Genomic DNA, 15,756 nt, shown 5'->3' with positions numbered 1-15,756 from the left:
AGAGGAAAATGAAGATAATATTTATTTTAGCTGAATCATTGTTTCTGATTGTAGGTAGTGCACATGTTACAGTTGTCCATTGATATCACGGGATTGGTTCCAGGACCCCAGTATACCAAATCCCAAGGATGCTCAAATCTCTTATATAAAAAGGCATAGTATTTGCTTATAACCTGTGCACATCCTCCATATATTTTAAATCATCTCTATATTATTTGTGATACTTAATACAGATAGTGCTATGTAAGTAGTTGCTAGCATGCGGCAAATTCAAGCTTTGCTTTTTGAAACTTTCTGAATTCCACCCTTTCCCTATATTTTTAAATGTGATTGGTTGAATCTGCTAATGTGGAACCTGTGGATATGGAGGACTGATTGTCCCTTGTTGTATGTATAATTTTAAAGTAATGGAGTGTGGATTACTATGTGGTTCCATCATATGTACCTCTTACAACTTGTCTGTTTCAGAGGACAAAGTTTTTAAAATTTTAAGCTTAGCTTAATTTTAAACAAGATTTTAAACATCTTGGTCTAATATAGTTTATCTAATATAGTTTTGATTTCTTATAATGGGAGGTAGGATGAGAAAAGGACACCAACAAGAAAAATGAGAAAGTGATGGTTTTCTCATTAGGCTTGAAGATGAAAATTGTTGAGCAAACTTCACAGGGAAAAAAATAAAAAGAAAGATTGAGAAACGTGTGTTTCAATTTAAATTGAACCTTTGTTCTTGAACAGACTTTCTGTATTGTGAATGATGGCATGTGTTTTTGGCAATAAAGTTGTTTGGGCCCACCAAAGAAACACTTCTAAGTATTTTAATAGAGATAAATAAGTACCACAGGTTCTCAGTCTACCAAATTAGTTGTTTGAAATGGATGACTTGTATCTTGTTTTCTTTTTCATGCCTTTGAAGCGCAGAGAAACTTAGAAAAGTATTTTTTCCCTCATATTATTTTGGTTTTGAAACTAGTTTCCAGTAATGCTGTTAGATACAAATAGATACTCTATTTGACCAGAATAATGTAAATGAATATTTTAAGTAACATTTTTCTGTTACAGGATGAATCTGGCTATAGGTGGACGAGAGATGATCATTCTGCAAGCCGACAGCCTGAATACAGGTAAAAATATAAAAATAATAATATAATTACTTTGATGTTTGCCTCATTGAAATGTCTCCTGTTGAAATCTCACCTTAAGGCACATAGATGAAATATTAAATAGGATTTAAAATTTCAGAAGCAGCAGTATTATCTTTTTGTGACTGTGTAATATAATATTAATGGCACTAGTAAGCTAGCATTCTTATCTCTTGGCATTTCATAATAGATAATAAAAATATTTAAACTATTGTTTATTCTTTTCTGTTTATTAAATTGTTCTTAATGAGTCATGTGGATTATAAGGTATCTATTTACTTAATTAGAAAGTAAGGCATTTTTTTTCCAGAAGTATCCTTGAAAATATTTGAGTCATTACAAATTAGCTTCTATTATAAAGCATCTCTTAGTTGCTTTATTTTGATCAATTAAGTCCTGTTGGGAAAACATAGTTTGGAAGGACCTCGATCATTGTTAGCTTTGGTTACTTATAGAGACATTTGATAGAATAGTTAGAAAAAAAGGACGGATAGATTTAACTGGGTTGATAGTTGCTTTCTTGTATAACTTGACTCTGATAGTGTTGGAGTTTGTAAAGAATCCTTTTAAAGATCTCTTATAGCCTGTCGGAGAAGAATCACAAACCCATGGAGAATGGCGAGGAGTAACTGCCACGGCTTTATAGGTGCCAGAAGTAGACAGCTGGATTCAGTGGGCAGTTATTACAGCCCTGTAGTCAGCAGACGCATCAGCATGGCAGTGTTGGGTCCCTGTCGCCAAGTCCCACAGGGTGATATGATGGGCAGAGTTGGTGGCTGTGCACTCAGTGGGATGCACTGTAACTGAGAAACCCAGAGTTAAGCTAGATACCTTTTGTTGCAGTCAGGAAGCAAGCCAGTCCTTTCCTGGGGAGTAAGCAGTCACATGGGAGTTAAACTGTGGTCAGCTTGACCTGTTGAACTGTCTGTTGACCAGTTACAAAAACGCTTCTGTATCAGTGGATGGTTCGGCCTTTCATTTTGATACCTATGGCAGGGTTGCACAAGGACATTCAGAGTTCATGGCAGACTGCTTCTCTCAGAAGAAGCAACAGAGATTACAGATGTTGAAAAATACTTTGATAAAATTTAACACTTAGTATAGAACTTCAGCCAGGAAGAGAAGAAAATTTCCTGTATTTAATAAATAGGCATTTGCTATACTGACTGGTAAAGTTAGAGGCATTCGCCTTAAAACCAGAGCAAAGCAATAATGCCTTTTCTCACTGTTTCTATTCATTATGGTAATAATGGTTTCAGCCCCCCTCTACTGAGACAAGGAAAATGAAGGTTAAGGGTTACAGTGTAAGAAACAATTTACTTACAGATTATATAATTATCCGTGCAGAAGATCCAAGAGTCTATAAATGATTAGAATTATTGGGAAGTTAGCAAAGTTCAATATAATAAAATCAAGTATGAGCAGAATAAATTAGACAACGTAATTTAAAAACACTATAGCATTAAAAACTATTAAGGAGTAATAAAAATGAAATTTAACAAAAGTGTGTGAGATTAGTTGGATGAAATTACAGGTCATTTCTAAAGAACATTTTAAAGGGCCAAAATAAAAGGAGCAGTGCAACACCATTGGATGGGAAGAGACAGACATCACAAATGTATCAATTCTCTTCAAATTCAGGTGTGAATATATAGTTCCAGTCTAAATGCCAGGTTTTTTCATTTGTTTGTTTGTTGCATCAGTTCAGTTCAGTCTCTCAGTCGTGTCCGACTCTTTCTGACCCTGTGAATTGCAGCACGCCAGGCCTCCCTGTCCATCACCAACTTCCGGAGTTTCCCCAAACCCACGTTTGAGTCGGTGATGCCATCCAGCCAGCTCATCCTCTGTCGTCCCCTTTTTCTCCTGCCCCCAATCCCTCCCAGCATCAGAGTCTTTTTCAATGAGTCATGTCTTCACATGAGGTGGCCGAAGTATACTGGAGTTTCATTCCTTCCAAAGAACACCCAGGGCTGATCTCCTTTAGAATGGACTGGTTGGATCTCCTTGCAGTCCAAGGAACTCTCAAGAGACTTCTCTAACACCACAGTTCAAAAGCATCAATTCTTTGGCGCTCAACTTTTTTCACAGTCCAACTCTCACATCCATACATGACCACTGGAAAAACCATAGCCTTGACTAGACGGACCTTTGTTGACCAAGTAATGTCTCTGTTTTTGAATATGCTATCTAGTTTGGTCATAACTTTTCTTCCAGGGAGTAAGCGTCTTTTAATTTCATGGCTGCAATCACCATCTGCAGTGATTTTGGAGCACCCAAAAGTAAAGTCTGACACTGTTTCCACTGTTTCCCCATCTATTTCCCATGAAGTGATGCGACCGGATGCCATGATCTTCTTTTCCTGAATGTTGAGCTTTAAGCCAACTTTTTCACTCTCCTCTTTCACTTTCATCAAGAGGCTTTTTAGTTCCTCTTCCCTTTCTGCCATAAGTGTGGTGTCATCTGCATATCTGAGGTTATTGATATTTCTCCCAGCAATCTTGATTCCAGCTTGTGCTTCTTCCAGCCCAGCGTTTCTCATGATGTACTCTGCATAGAAGTTAAATAAGCAGGGTGACAATATACAGCCTTGACGTACTCCTTTTCCTATTTGGAACCAGTCTGTTGTTCCATGTCCAGTTCTAACTGTTGCTTCCTGACCTGCATACAGATTTCTCAAGAGGCAGGTCAGGCGGTCTGGCATTCCCATCTCTTTCAGAATTTTCCACAGTTTATTGTGATCCACACAGTCAAAGGCTTTGGCATAGTCAATGAAGCAGAAATAGATGCTTTTCTGGAACTCTCTTGCTTTTTCCATGATCCAGAGGATGTTGGCAATTAGATCTCTGGTTCCTCTGCCTTTTCTAAATCCTGCTTGAACATCTGGAAGTTCACAGTTCACGTATTGCTGCAGCCTGGCTTGGAGAATTTTGAGCATTACTTTACTAGCATGTGAAATGAGTGCAATTAGGAGTTGATAAACTGATTCTAAAATTAACAGGAAGAGGCCAAATAACAAAAATAATATTGAAAAGATGTGAAGATTCAATAGATCATGTATCAGAACAAAGCTGTAGTAATGTGAACAGTGAAACAGGAGGCAGTCGGGAAGCAAACCTAAATATGTCTAGGAGTTTAGGGTATAGCAATAGTAGTATTACAAATCAAATGCGGAAAGAATGAACTTTTAAATAAATAGTACTGGGAAAACTGCTCTCCATTCAGGAGAGAAAAACATAAAATTGGAACTCTGGCATGTGAACATAAATAATCTGATGTAATAAAGACCTAAATATAAAAAACAAAATTTAAAAAAACATAAAAGTTTTGATTAGACTAGCTGATGGTTTATAATGGTTTATTTCTCCCCAAAGAACCAGCTCTTGGATTATTTTATTGTGCACTATGGTACTATGCTTAGTTTCTCAGTCATGTCCTACTCTTTGTGACCCTATGGACTGTAGACCACCAGGCTCCCTCTGACCATGAGATTTCCCAGGCAAGAATACTGGAGTGGGTTGCCATTTCCATCTCTAGGATATCTTCCCAATCCAGGAATCTAACCTACGTCTCCTGCATGGCAGGCGTATTCTTTACCACCTAAGCTATTTCTGTCTTTATTCTTTCTTCTTTCCTTTTTTTTAGCATTTTTCCCCCTGTTCAGTTCAGTTCAGTCGCTCAGTCGTGTCCGACTCTTTGCGACCCCATGAATCGCAGCACGCCAGGCCTCCCTGTCCATCACCAACTCCCGGAGTTCACTCAGACTCACGACCATCGAGTCCGTGATGCCATCCAGCCATCTCATCCTGGGTCGTCCCCTTCTCCTCCTGCCCCCAATCCCTCCCAGCATCAGAGTCTTTTCCAATAAGTCAACTCTTCTCATGAGATGGCCAAAGTACTGGAGTTTCAGCTTTAGCATCATTCCTTCCAAAGAAATCCCAGGGTTGATCTCCTTCAGAATGGACTGGTTGGATCTCCTTGCAGTCCAAGGGACTCTCAGGAGTCTTCTCCAGCTGTTGGGAGCCAGCGTGAGGAACTCCGCCCATGGCAAAGGTCATGAGGAAGGAAGGTTGGCATACGCAAAGGCGTGATCAAGCCTCAGGAAACCCCCTGTTCCCGAGCATCTACCAGAGTACTTTACGGGGAGCTCTCCCCCATAACCATTTCTCTCAGAGAAGGAGTTAACTTGCAGCTCCAGTTAATAAAAATTCCTGGGCGTGATAAGAGTGTTTCAACTTACGAACTCTGGAGGTTCTCTGGCCTGCCTGATCAGGCTCGTCAGGCCGCATGTGATTGTTTACCACCTCCCAACTGTGAGAGGCACGGGATGTTTTCAAACTTTCTAAAAACAGACTCTTTTGAGAAGTTAGAAGATCATTAGTATAGTATTAGTAGGATGATTAGGAATTATATTGGTGAAGGGTTTTTTCATTTGTCGTGCCAATAATTACTGCTAATTCCCTGCCCTGGGTGTGACAAGGATGTCTCAGGTCAAACCTCTCTGCTGACAGACTAGCTTGTGTGACAGCCTTTCAGCCATAAACAGCACAGAGAGTTTGGAGTATTAGCATAGGGCTTTTTTCATTGATGAGTCAATGATTGCCATCAGGCCTCCATATCCTTAGGCACCTGGGAATATATTAATCAATGTATTTGGAATATAGAAAAGGAAATATAGTAGTTTTTTGATGTTAGCAATACTAGACTTTTTGAGTTAATCTTCTCTTTTGTTATAGATCACTGTACTTTGTTATAAATCACTATAAATCACTGTGTCCTTGCTATGCAAAAATGTAACTTTATCACTATAGATCTTAAGGGGAACTTTGGTGAAGGGTTTACATTTGTTGAGCCAATACTTGCTGCTAAATCTCCATATTCCTGTCCTTATAATGAATATAACTAGCATATAGGAGAAATAAGTATTAACCTTTAAGATTAATCATGTTAAACCTTAGGTTAAGTAAATTCCTTTCTTGATTGTAACTCACTACACCCTCACCCTATAGAAATGCAACTTTATTTGGAGGGTGGCACCTGATTTAAGAAAAAATCACCCCTGGAAAAATAAGTTTTCTGGTTAACTGACCGGTATCAGAAAGAGCCATAAAATGTCAGCAGACCTCATGGCTAAAAGATGATGAAACTCATAAGACCTTTGTATAATTTTATATGAAGCACCTGATTGTGACAAGGGTCAGGTCTGCTGACCCACACGTGACTCTGTATTCATCCCTATGTATAACAAAAAGGTATATAAACAAACCTGAAAAATAAAGAAATCGGATCAGTTTCTGGAAAGACTGATTCCCCCGTGTCGTTTCTTTATCGCTCCCCATTTTCCTGGCTGAATTCCCATCTGAAATGTGGGTACTCACCAAGCCTGCTAATTCTGCCTGGGCTTCTGAGATTGGACCAGGGAGGCCTCAGTGCCTCCTCTCCTTTGGGAGAATGGAAAGACGCCTGTGGCCTACGTAGGTGGTGATTGGGATTCCATGTAAACCAGTTATTCAGCCTCTTTTCTCCACTAATTCTCCTACTCCACTATCTGTTTCTAATCTCCCTCTATATCTGTAATTAAATAAGTTTTTTCCAGGACGCCGACTCCGTCCCCACCTTCGAATCACCCTGGATCCACCGGGGCTGGTGCCCACATTTAAAACTGACTACTGCAGATTTAAAGCCTTTGTTTGATTGTTTATAAAGTGATCCTAATCCCACTTCTAAGGAAAAGTTGACTAGTGAGACAGGTTCAGCTCTTATTAAAGTGGATGAGGCTTTAAATGATCAGTTAATTAGGATTAATATTACCAAAAGATGAGACTAAATTATTCTTGCCACAAAACATACACATACAGGATGCTTGTGACAAGAAGGCCCATTGGTTCCATCTACCAGTGACCCCAAGAAAAATAGTTTTATCTTATCCCAGCTTGGTGGCACACACACAAACAAAAAAAGAAAAAGTGTGGAAATTTTTAAAAAAGGAAGTAACAAATATAGTAATTCCATTCAATAAGGATCAACTAAATCTTTTACAAAATAGTGATGATTGACAAGTTGCCCTGATAGATTTCAGGAGTCAAATTTTGTTTCATTTGCCCCCACAATAGCTAAAAGTGCAAAAATATTAGATTGGCGGTTTGAGGATACCTGTGGAACTTTTCAACCATATGTAGTTCCTTCACTCCCCTTTACCCTGTGGGGGAGGGACGTGCTGTCTCAGATGGGATTGTTACTGTTTAGCCCTGATAATAAAGTGACCTCTCAAATGCTGCAGATGGGCTATGATCCATCAAAAAGATTAGGTAAACAACAGATAGAAATAATTGAGCCAAATTGCCCAACTCGACAGCTACGTACTGGATTGGGGTATCCAAATTCCAATAGCACAGTTCAAAAGCATCAATTCTTCGGCACTCAGCCTTCTTCACAGTCCAACTCTCACATCCATACATGACCACAGGAAAAACCATAGCCTTGACTAGACGGACCTTAGTCGGCAAAGTAACGTCTCTGGTTTTGAATATACTATCTAGGTTGGTCATAACTTTTCTTCCAAGGAGTAAGCGTCTTTTAATTTCATGGCTACAGTCGCCATCTGCAGTGATTTTGGAGCCCAAAAAGATAAAGTCTGACACTCTTTCCCCATCTATTTCCCATGAAGTGATGGGACCAGATGCCATGATCTTCGTTTTCTGAATGTTGAGCTTTAAGCCAACTTTTTCACTCTCCTCTTTCACTTTCATCAAGAGGCTTTTTAGTTCCTCTTCCCTTTCTGCCATAAGGGTGGTGTCATCTGCATATCTGAGGTTATTGATATTTCTCCCGGCAATCTTGATTCCAGCTTGTGTTTCTTCCAGTCCAGTGTTTCTCATGATGTACTCTGCATAAAAGTTAAATAAGTAGGGTGACAATATACAGCCTTGACTTACTCCTTTTCCTATTTGGAACCAGTCTGTTGTTTCATGTCCAGTTCTAACTGTTGCTTCCTGACTTGCATACAGTGGATAATTTTACATAAATGAAATAAAATTGTATATGTTACTCCTCAATCTTCGTAGCAGTGTTAGTAGCTTGGTATATGTTCTGTTAGGTTGGTGCAAATATAATTGTGGTTTTGGACCGTGAATTTTAAGTCGTTATATCTAGGCTCAAACACATCTTTATTAATGAAAATAGAAACCATTACAATCAACATGTTATTGTCAATGAGGAATGTTTCTTTTTTCCTGTAGCATAAAAATCCATACTTTGGGATTCAGCACACTCTTCAAAAGCATTTTTTGCCTCCTGATGGTTATGGAAGTGTTTTCCCTGCAAAAAGTTGTGGAGATGCTTAAAGAAGTGGTACTTGGTTGGTGAGAGATCAGGTGAATATGGCAGATGAGGCAAACAAAATCTTATGGCCCAATTCGTTCAACTTTTGAAGTGTTGGTTGTGCAACGGGCTATCAGGTATTGTTGTGGAGAAGAGTAGGGCTTACTGTTGACCAATGCTGGATGCAGGCTTTGCAGTTTTCTATGCATCTCATTGATTTGCTGAGCATACTTCTCAGATATAATGGTTTCACCAGGATTCAGAAAGCTGTGGGGGATCAGATGGGCAGCAGACCACCAGACAGTGATAGTGACCTTCTTTGGTGCAAGTTTGGCTTTTGGAAGTGCTTTGGAGCTGCTTCTTGGTCCAGACACTGAGCTGGTCATCACTGGTTGTCGTATACAATCTACTTTTTGTCGTATGTCCCGATCCAAAAGCAGTTCGTTGTTATTGTGTAGAATAAGAGAAGATGACACTTCAAAACGCTTTTTTAAAAGCTTTTGGTCAGCTCACAAGATACCCACTTACCTAGCTTTTTCACTTTTCCAATTTGCTTTGATGACCATATGCGTAAATGCCAAATGATCATAGAATGGTTGACATTGAGTTCTTGGACAACATCTTGTGTAGTTTTAGAGGATCAGCTTTGATGATCCTCTTAGTTGGTCATTGTCAGCTTCTGCTGGCCAGCCACTGGACTCATAATCTTCAAGGCTGTCTTCTCATTTGCAAAATTTCTTAAATCATCTTGACCAGATGTGTTGTTGATGTTGTGAGTCGTCTCTGCTTTCTGACCAATTCTGAACTCGAGTAAGAAAATCACTCAAATTTGCTTTTTGTCTAATATCATTTCCATAGTTAAACAGCAAGTAAGAAAGTCATTAGCAAAAAAAACCATAAAATAAGAAATGCATGTTAAAATCATTTATAGCATAACCACATTTATTTGAGTGTATTCTAATATCAAATGGCAAATTTCAACAACACAAAACCACAGTTACTTTTGTACCAACCTAATATTTTGTCTATATTCACAGACATTTGGGGTATTTGATTTTTGTTAATGAGGTCAGCTTCCCTGGTGACTCAGATGGTAAAGAATCTGCCTGCAATGCAGGAGAACTGTACAATGTGCGAGACCCGTATTCGATCCCTGGGTCAGAAAGATCTCCTGGAGTAGGAAATGCCAACCCACTCCAGTATTCTTGCCTGGGAAATCCCATGGACAGAGGAGTCTGGTAAGCCCCAGTCTTTGGGGTTGCAAAGAGTCAGACACAACTGAGCAATTAACACTTAAACATACTTCTTTCTTAAGTTGATTTTCTCTAGAGGCTTGTGCAGATCCCTCCAAGTTATTTCGTTTAACATTTTTTGAATTTCCAAGTAATATTCCGTTATGTGGATATACCAGATATTTCAGTTGTTTACCTGTCGATGAATATTCATGCAGTTTCCAGTACAAAATAATGTTGCAGTAATTCTGAGTGCATAATATCTTTAAGAAACAGTACTTTGATACCCATGGGATAGGTTGCCAAAAGTGGAATTTCTGGGTCAAAGGACATGTATATTTTAAATTTTAATATGTGTTTTCAGTTTGCCTTCTAAAAACCTAAAAAAAATATGCTTCATTTAATTCTAAAATTTTAACTTGGGCATTTAATTGTTTTTCTTATCTATTAACATAAATATAGTTTTAAAATTTCCTCTAAGCACTGTTGTAACTAATAGTAATTTAATACTGATTCTGACATAGTAATCCTAGTTATTTGTGACCAGAGAATGATGCCTGTACTCTTATTCTGTTGTTTGAAATTCATTGATTCATTAGTGTTTGTTTTTAAATTTTTCTATTTTTAAACTTTTTAAAATTAAAATTTTTAGCCATGTCACACAGCATGTGGGACTTTTAGTTTCCTGACCAGGGATCAGACCCATGCTCCTTACAGTGGAAGGATGGAGTCTTAACCACTGAACCACCAGAGTGGTTCCTGTTGATCATTAGTTGATCAGTTTTCTTATCTGTACCATGGACATTAAAGCAAGTGTATTCTTTTCAGATTTTTTTTGGATATATGCATATACCTCATACACGGACTATTTACAATAGCTAAGACATGGAAGCAACCCCATTGCCCATCAGTAGACAATGAATTAAGATGTGGTGTATTCACGCACATACACAGTATTGCTCAGCTGTAACAAAGAATGAAATACTGCCATTTGCAGCAATGCGGGTAGACCTAGAAAATATTCTGCTGAGTGAAATAAGAGATAAGTGACAAATACTATGTCACTTATGTGTGGAATGTAACAAATAATAGAGATGGCTGTGTATATAATACAGAAACAGATTCACAGATATGCAAAACAAATTGGTTACCAAAGAGGAGAGGGAAGGTTAGAGGGATAGATTAGGGGTATGGGGTTCACAGATACGAACTACTATGTACAAAATAGATAAGCAACAACTGTATACTATATAGTACAGGAAATTACACCTGTTATCTTGAAGTAACCTGTAATGAAATATAAACTGAAAAAATTCTGAATCATGTTTTACACATGAAACCAGCATAATATTGTAAATCAAGTATACTTCAATTTAAAAAAGGATTAAATGATTCAACACATACAACATATTTTACCATGCCTGTTACATAGTAATCATTTTAAAAATTATTTTTTAATGATTAAAAAATAATTTTAAAAAGGTTTATTCTCTTTTCAGAACATAGAGTTAATTATACATGTTATATTCATTTATTTGTTAAGTCTTTACTGTGTACTTTGTATATATCAGATACTCTTCTAGCCTCTGGAGATAATAAACTCCTTTCATGATACCTACATTTTAGTATAGATTATAGACAGTAAACAGGTGTAAAACAAAACAGTTTTTAGGAAGAAAAATGAAGCAGCTTAGTGAACTAGAAAATGTTTCTATTTCAACACCTTCACTTGATGTCTGGACATCTTTAGTAATATTTCACATTTTACACTATCACAAAAGTTACAGCTTTTAGTGGCTGGCGTCTTCCTGGTTATCTTTAAGTTGTTCCGTATCAGATGGACTCATTGAAGAGTTCCTACTAAAAGACTTCGTGAGTAGAAAGTAGCTATTGTTCTAGGGGGAAAAAAATCATTGCATCATAAACCATACAGGAGTAGTTGTATATTTTTGTAAGAAAACAATTCTGAGCGATTTGGAGAACCATGCTTGTCAAGTCAGTATTTTTGTTTTTGTCTCCAACAGTGCCCCAGTAATGCGCTTTATAACAAAAAGATCTAATCTGACCTCATGGGTCCTATTTTTGTAGACTTCTTTAATCTGGAACAGTTCCTCAGTCTTCCCTTGATTTTTATGGCTGTTTTTGGCAAAATGAATACAGGACAGACATTTTATAGAATATTTCTCAATTTAGGTTTGTCTGGTGTTCCTGATTAGATCCAAGGTATGCATTTTATTTTTTTCTGCTGCAGTTTCTGAAGTGATAATGTCTTTTTATTGTGTTTTGTTAGATTGCAAATGTTGATTTCCTTTTTTGGTGGTGTTGTGTTAGTAAGATTCGGGTCTGCAAAATTTCTTCACTGTGAATTCAGCTTCCTTCCTTGAAGTTAGTGTTTTGTGGGGAGATACTTTGAAACTATGTGATTAGGCCATTCTACATCCCATTTCACTCCCTACTTTTAGTATCCATTGATGTTTCTTGCCTGAATTAATTAGTAATGAGATGCTTTCAAATGAATGATTTCACAATTAGATGTTTCTTTCTATATTGTGTAGACATTATGTTTTGAGGAAGAGCTTTCTTTCTCTCTGCTACCCTCTTTAAATAAGAAACAAAACTTTGTTTATGTTGGGTTGGCCAAAAAGTTCGTTTGGGTTTTTCTGGAAGATCATATGGAAAACCTGAAAAAACGTTTTGACCAACCCAGTATCAGATTCCTGTTTTGTTCAGTGTGGTATAATCTGTTGGTATCATTATTTTGATGCCTGAATTTGGCCATCAAATCCCTTCAAAGTAGCTTCTGTGTGTTTTTTTAAAAAATATTTTGTGGTAAAATATACATGACATAAAATATGGAAACAGTTTTCAGGTATATAATTCATTGGCATTAATTATATTTAGAGTGTTGTGCAACCATCTCAGCTATTTCCAAAACTTTTCATTATCCCAAACAGAACTGCGTACCTGTTAAGCAATAGCTCCTTATTCTCCTTTACCCCCAGCACCTGGCAACATTCTAGTTTCTATTTTTAGGAATTTGCCTGTTGTAGATATTTTGTATAGTTGCTTTCATACAATGTTTGTTCTTTTGTATCTGCCTTCTGTCACTTGACATAGTATTTTCAAGGTCTGTTGTATGCTGTAGCATGTCAGAACCACATCCCTTTTTCTGGGTGAATAATATTCCCTTGTATGTGTATACCACATTTTGTTTCTCCATTTTTCTTCTGATGATTGTTTGGGTTGTTTCTGCCTTTTGGCTGTTGTGAATAATGCTGCAGTGAACACTGACATATGAGTGTCTGTTTTGAGTCTCTGTTTTCAGTTCTTTTGGTTACGTATGCAGGAGTGGAATTGCTGGGTCATATAGTAATGCTTTATTTAGCTTTTTGAGAAACCACCAAACTGTTTTCCATATTAGCTGCACTGTTTTACATTCCTGCCAGCAGTGTGCAAGAGTCCAAGTTTTTCCTGCATGCTTACCAGCAACTCATCATGTTTCTATAATTATCATCAATCATCACCATTGTTACTATTGTTATTGCCATCCTGGTAAGTGTGAAGTGGAATCTCCTGGTTTTGATTTGCATTTTCTTAATGACTAGTGATGATGAACAACCCATTTCATGTGTTTATTGGCCATTTGCGTATCTTCTTTGAAGAAATGTCTATTTAGTTTTATTTGGCCATTTAAAAGTTGAGCTGTTTGTCTTTTTGTTGTTGAGTTTTAGCAGTTCTTTATATATTCTGGATATTAAATCATTTTCAGATGTACAGTTTGTAAGTATTTTCTTCCATTCCGTAAATTGTTTTTTCACTTTGTGGATCATGACCTTTTTTGATGTACAAAATGTTAAAATTTGATAAAATTTAATGTATCACCTTTTCCTTTTGTTGCTAATGCTTTTGGTGTTGTATATGAATTCATTGCCAAATTTAGATCATCTGAGTTATTTTGACTTATCTACCTCATTTTTTGATTATTTCTTAACTTTCTGCTGAAAGATGTTCTCGGTCCTTCTTATACTTTCCCTGCCCCAGCCCTCAAATCAGCATTTTCTCTAAGGAACACAAGTTCTCTTTAGTGGAGAGTGTTTTTTTATGGATAAGACCTGGATACACACTTTTACATCCATATTTATTTTTATACAGTATTTCCATATTTCATGGGAGTATCTCTTCATCTTTTCCTAATTTTACTCCCCTTCTTCATCATTGAGGGAATCCTGGCTTTCAGTTGTTTGGAGAAACAGTCCTCCATGGGTCTCTTGCACTCCTACACATCTTACCAAGTTATGCCAAGAATGCAAGGCACTGATCGCTGTTTATCTGTCTTATTTCTCAGAGCTGGGTTTGTGGTGAGCAGTCTTGAAGGATAAGGTAATATCTTCCTCTGTGTTAAAGAGCAGGCTTGCTTTGTTTTGTTTTATTTTGTTTTGTTTTTCTTTCCAGTTCTTTTACAAGCCTTGGGCTATTCTAGTTTTTTTTTTTTTTCTCTTTCAATTTTTACTTATCTTTTTTTAAAAAACATTGGAGTATAATTGTTTTACACTGTGGTGTCAGTTTCCGCTGTTCAGCAAAGTGAATCAGCCATGCATGTACATATATACTGCCTTTGTTTTGAATTTCCTTCCCATGTAGGTCACCAGCGAGCACAGAGTAGAGTTCCCTGTGCTATATAATAGATTATTTTTTTTATACATAGCAGTGTATATATGTCAATCCCAGCCTCCCAGTTCATAGGCTTGCTTATTGCTTGGTGTAAAAATAGTGGATTTCCCAGGTTTCCTCAGGTGTGAGCCGACCCACCACATGTGCATGTGCCTACACCTGGGCTCATATCAGATCATCCCTGTGGGACTTGGGACCTGGAGAAACTCACACAAACATGCCAGTGCTTATGGTGTTTGCCATGCTGGCAAATTAAGTCTTTTGTGTCTTCTGCAAGCATCCGCGAGGTAGGAGCAGCTCATTAGCTTGTAAATAGGGTAAAATCTGATCTCAGATCTGAAACTAGCACCCTTGATATTTTGCTTAAATTCCAGTACATAGTAAATCTTCTGACCCTGTCAGTCTTTTCTTCTTACACAGCTCAGCACCGCCTTTTGCAGATTGCCATCATTCTGGGCTTCCTTGCTTTCACACCATCTTCCACAGGTCTATTACTGACAGTGGAACAATCTGTTTTATATGTTTCATATTGTAGCACATTATGTACTTTATAAATTCAGTGTATGTGTGTATATGTGTGTGTGTATGTATGTACATATATATATGTGTGTGTGTGTGTGTGTGTGTGTGTATATGATCTTATTCAAATATGTTTTACTAATGGAGAGTGGAGTCACTGGAAACAGTCAACAGAGGGAAAGAGAATGTATCAAGTTTTCTGTCATCCTCATACAATACCCCTCACCCCCTGCCCATGCTCTGAAAGTTACCACTTATTTTATAGAGCCACATACCTGATAATTTGTCTACATTTCAAGTATATCATTACCTACTACTCTTGGTTCTGTTTTTACCCAGTGATTATCTGTTTGTACAAAACATATTTGTTTGTGAAATTCAAAATATGTTAGGATTTATTTCACTTTGTATTTAAGGAACATGTTATACTTTATCAAGAGTTATTGATTTTTTTTTAAAAAGAGTTTTTTTTTTTTAGGTACTTTTTTCCCCTGTAGAATAAAGTGTTAAATAATACTGAAAAATATGGAACAAGAGTGTCACCAAGTGGCCAGTATACTTTATTTTTAAATACTGTTTTTCCCCTCTGTATTCACATATGGAAACTTTTGATTTAGTACTTTAGTATTTCATACTGCATGCTGATGTTTTTAAAAAGAGTAAGTTTAACTTTTCTTTTTATTATAGCTTTTTAATCTTCTTCGGTGATAATCTCTTTGACAGAGAAAAATACTGTATAATATCTTTTTTGGTTTTGTTCAGGGGTCCAAATGTTTATTGAGTGTTTGCTTTGTGTAGGCCACTGTGCTTATATCACTTGCTTACAGTCTACTTAGTGAAGTAGATGCACAAGTAGATAGTGTGGTATAATAGCT

The 15,756-nt window shown here is 37.2% G+C and overlaps 1 protein-coding gene across 4 annotated transcripts in view; it reads left to right on the top strand.

Annotated features, from left to right (window-relative positions):
• PPHLN1 (periphilin 1) overlaps nt 1–15,756 on the top strand; it is a 169,795-nt gene that overhangs the window by 37,452 nt on the left and 116,587 nt on the right. For all 4 annotated transcript variants that reach the window (XM_052639978.1, XM_052639977.1, XM_052639976.1 and 1 more), the window contains one exon: nt 1,063–1,124. In XM_052639978.1, coding sequence (XP_052495938.1) covers nt 1,063–1,124 — 62 coding nt within the window. The remainder of the gene's footprint in view (nt 1–1,062; nt 1,125–15,756) is intronic.

The sequence above is a fragment of the Budorcas taxicolor genome, chromosome 5 (assembly GCF_023091745.1).
Source record: "Budorcas taxicolor isolate Tak-1 chromosome 5, Takin1.1, whole genome shotgun sequence".
NCBI lineage: Eukaryota > Metazoa > Chordata > Mammalia > Artiodactyla > Bovidae > Budorcas > Budorcas taxicolor.
This window is presented reverse-complemented; position numbering and strand designations above follow the sequence as displayed.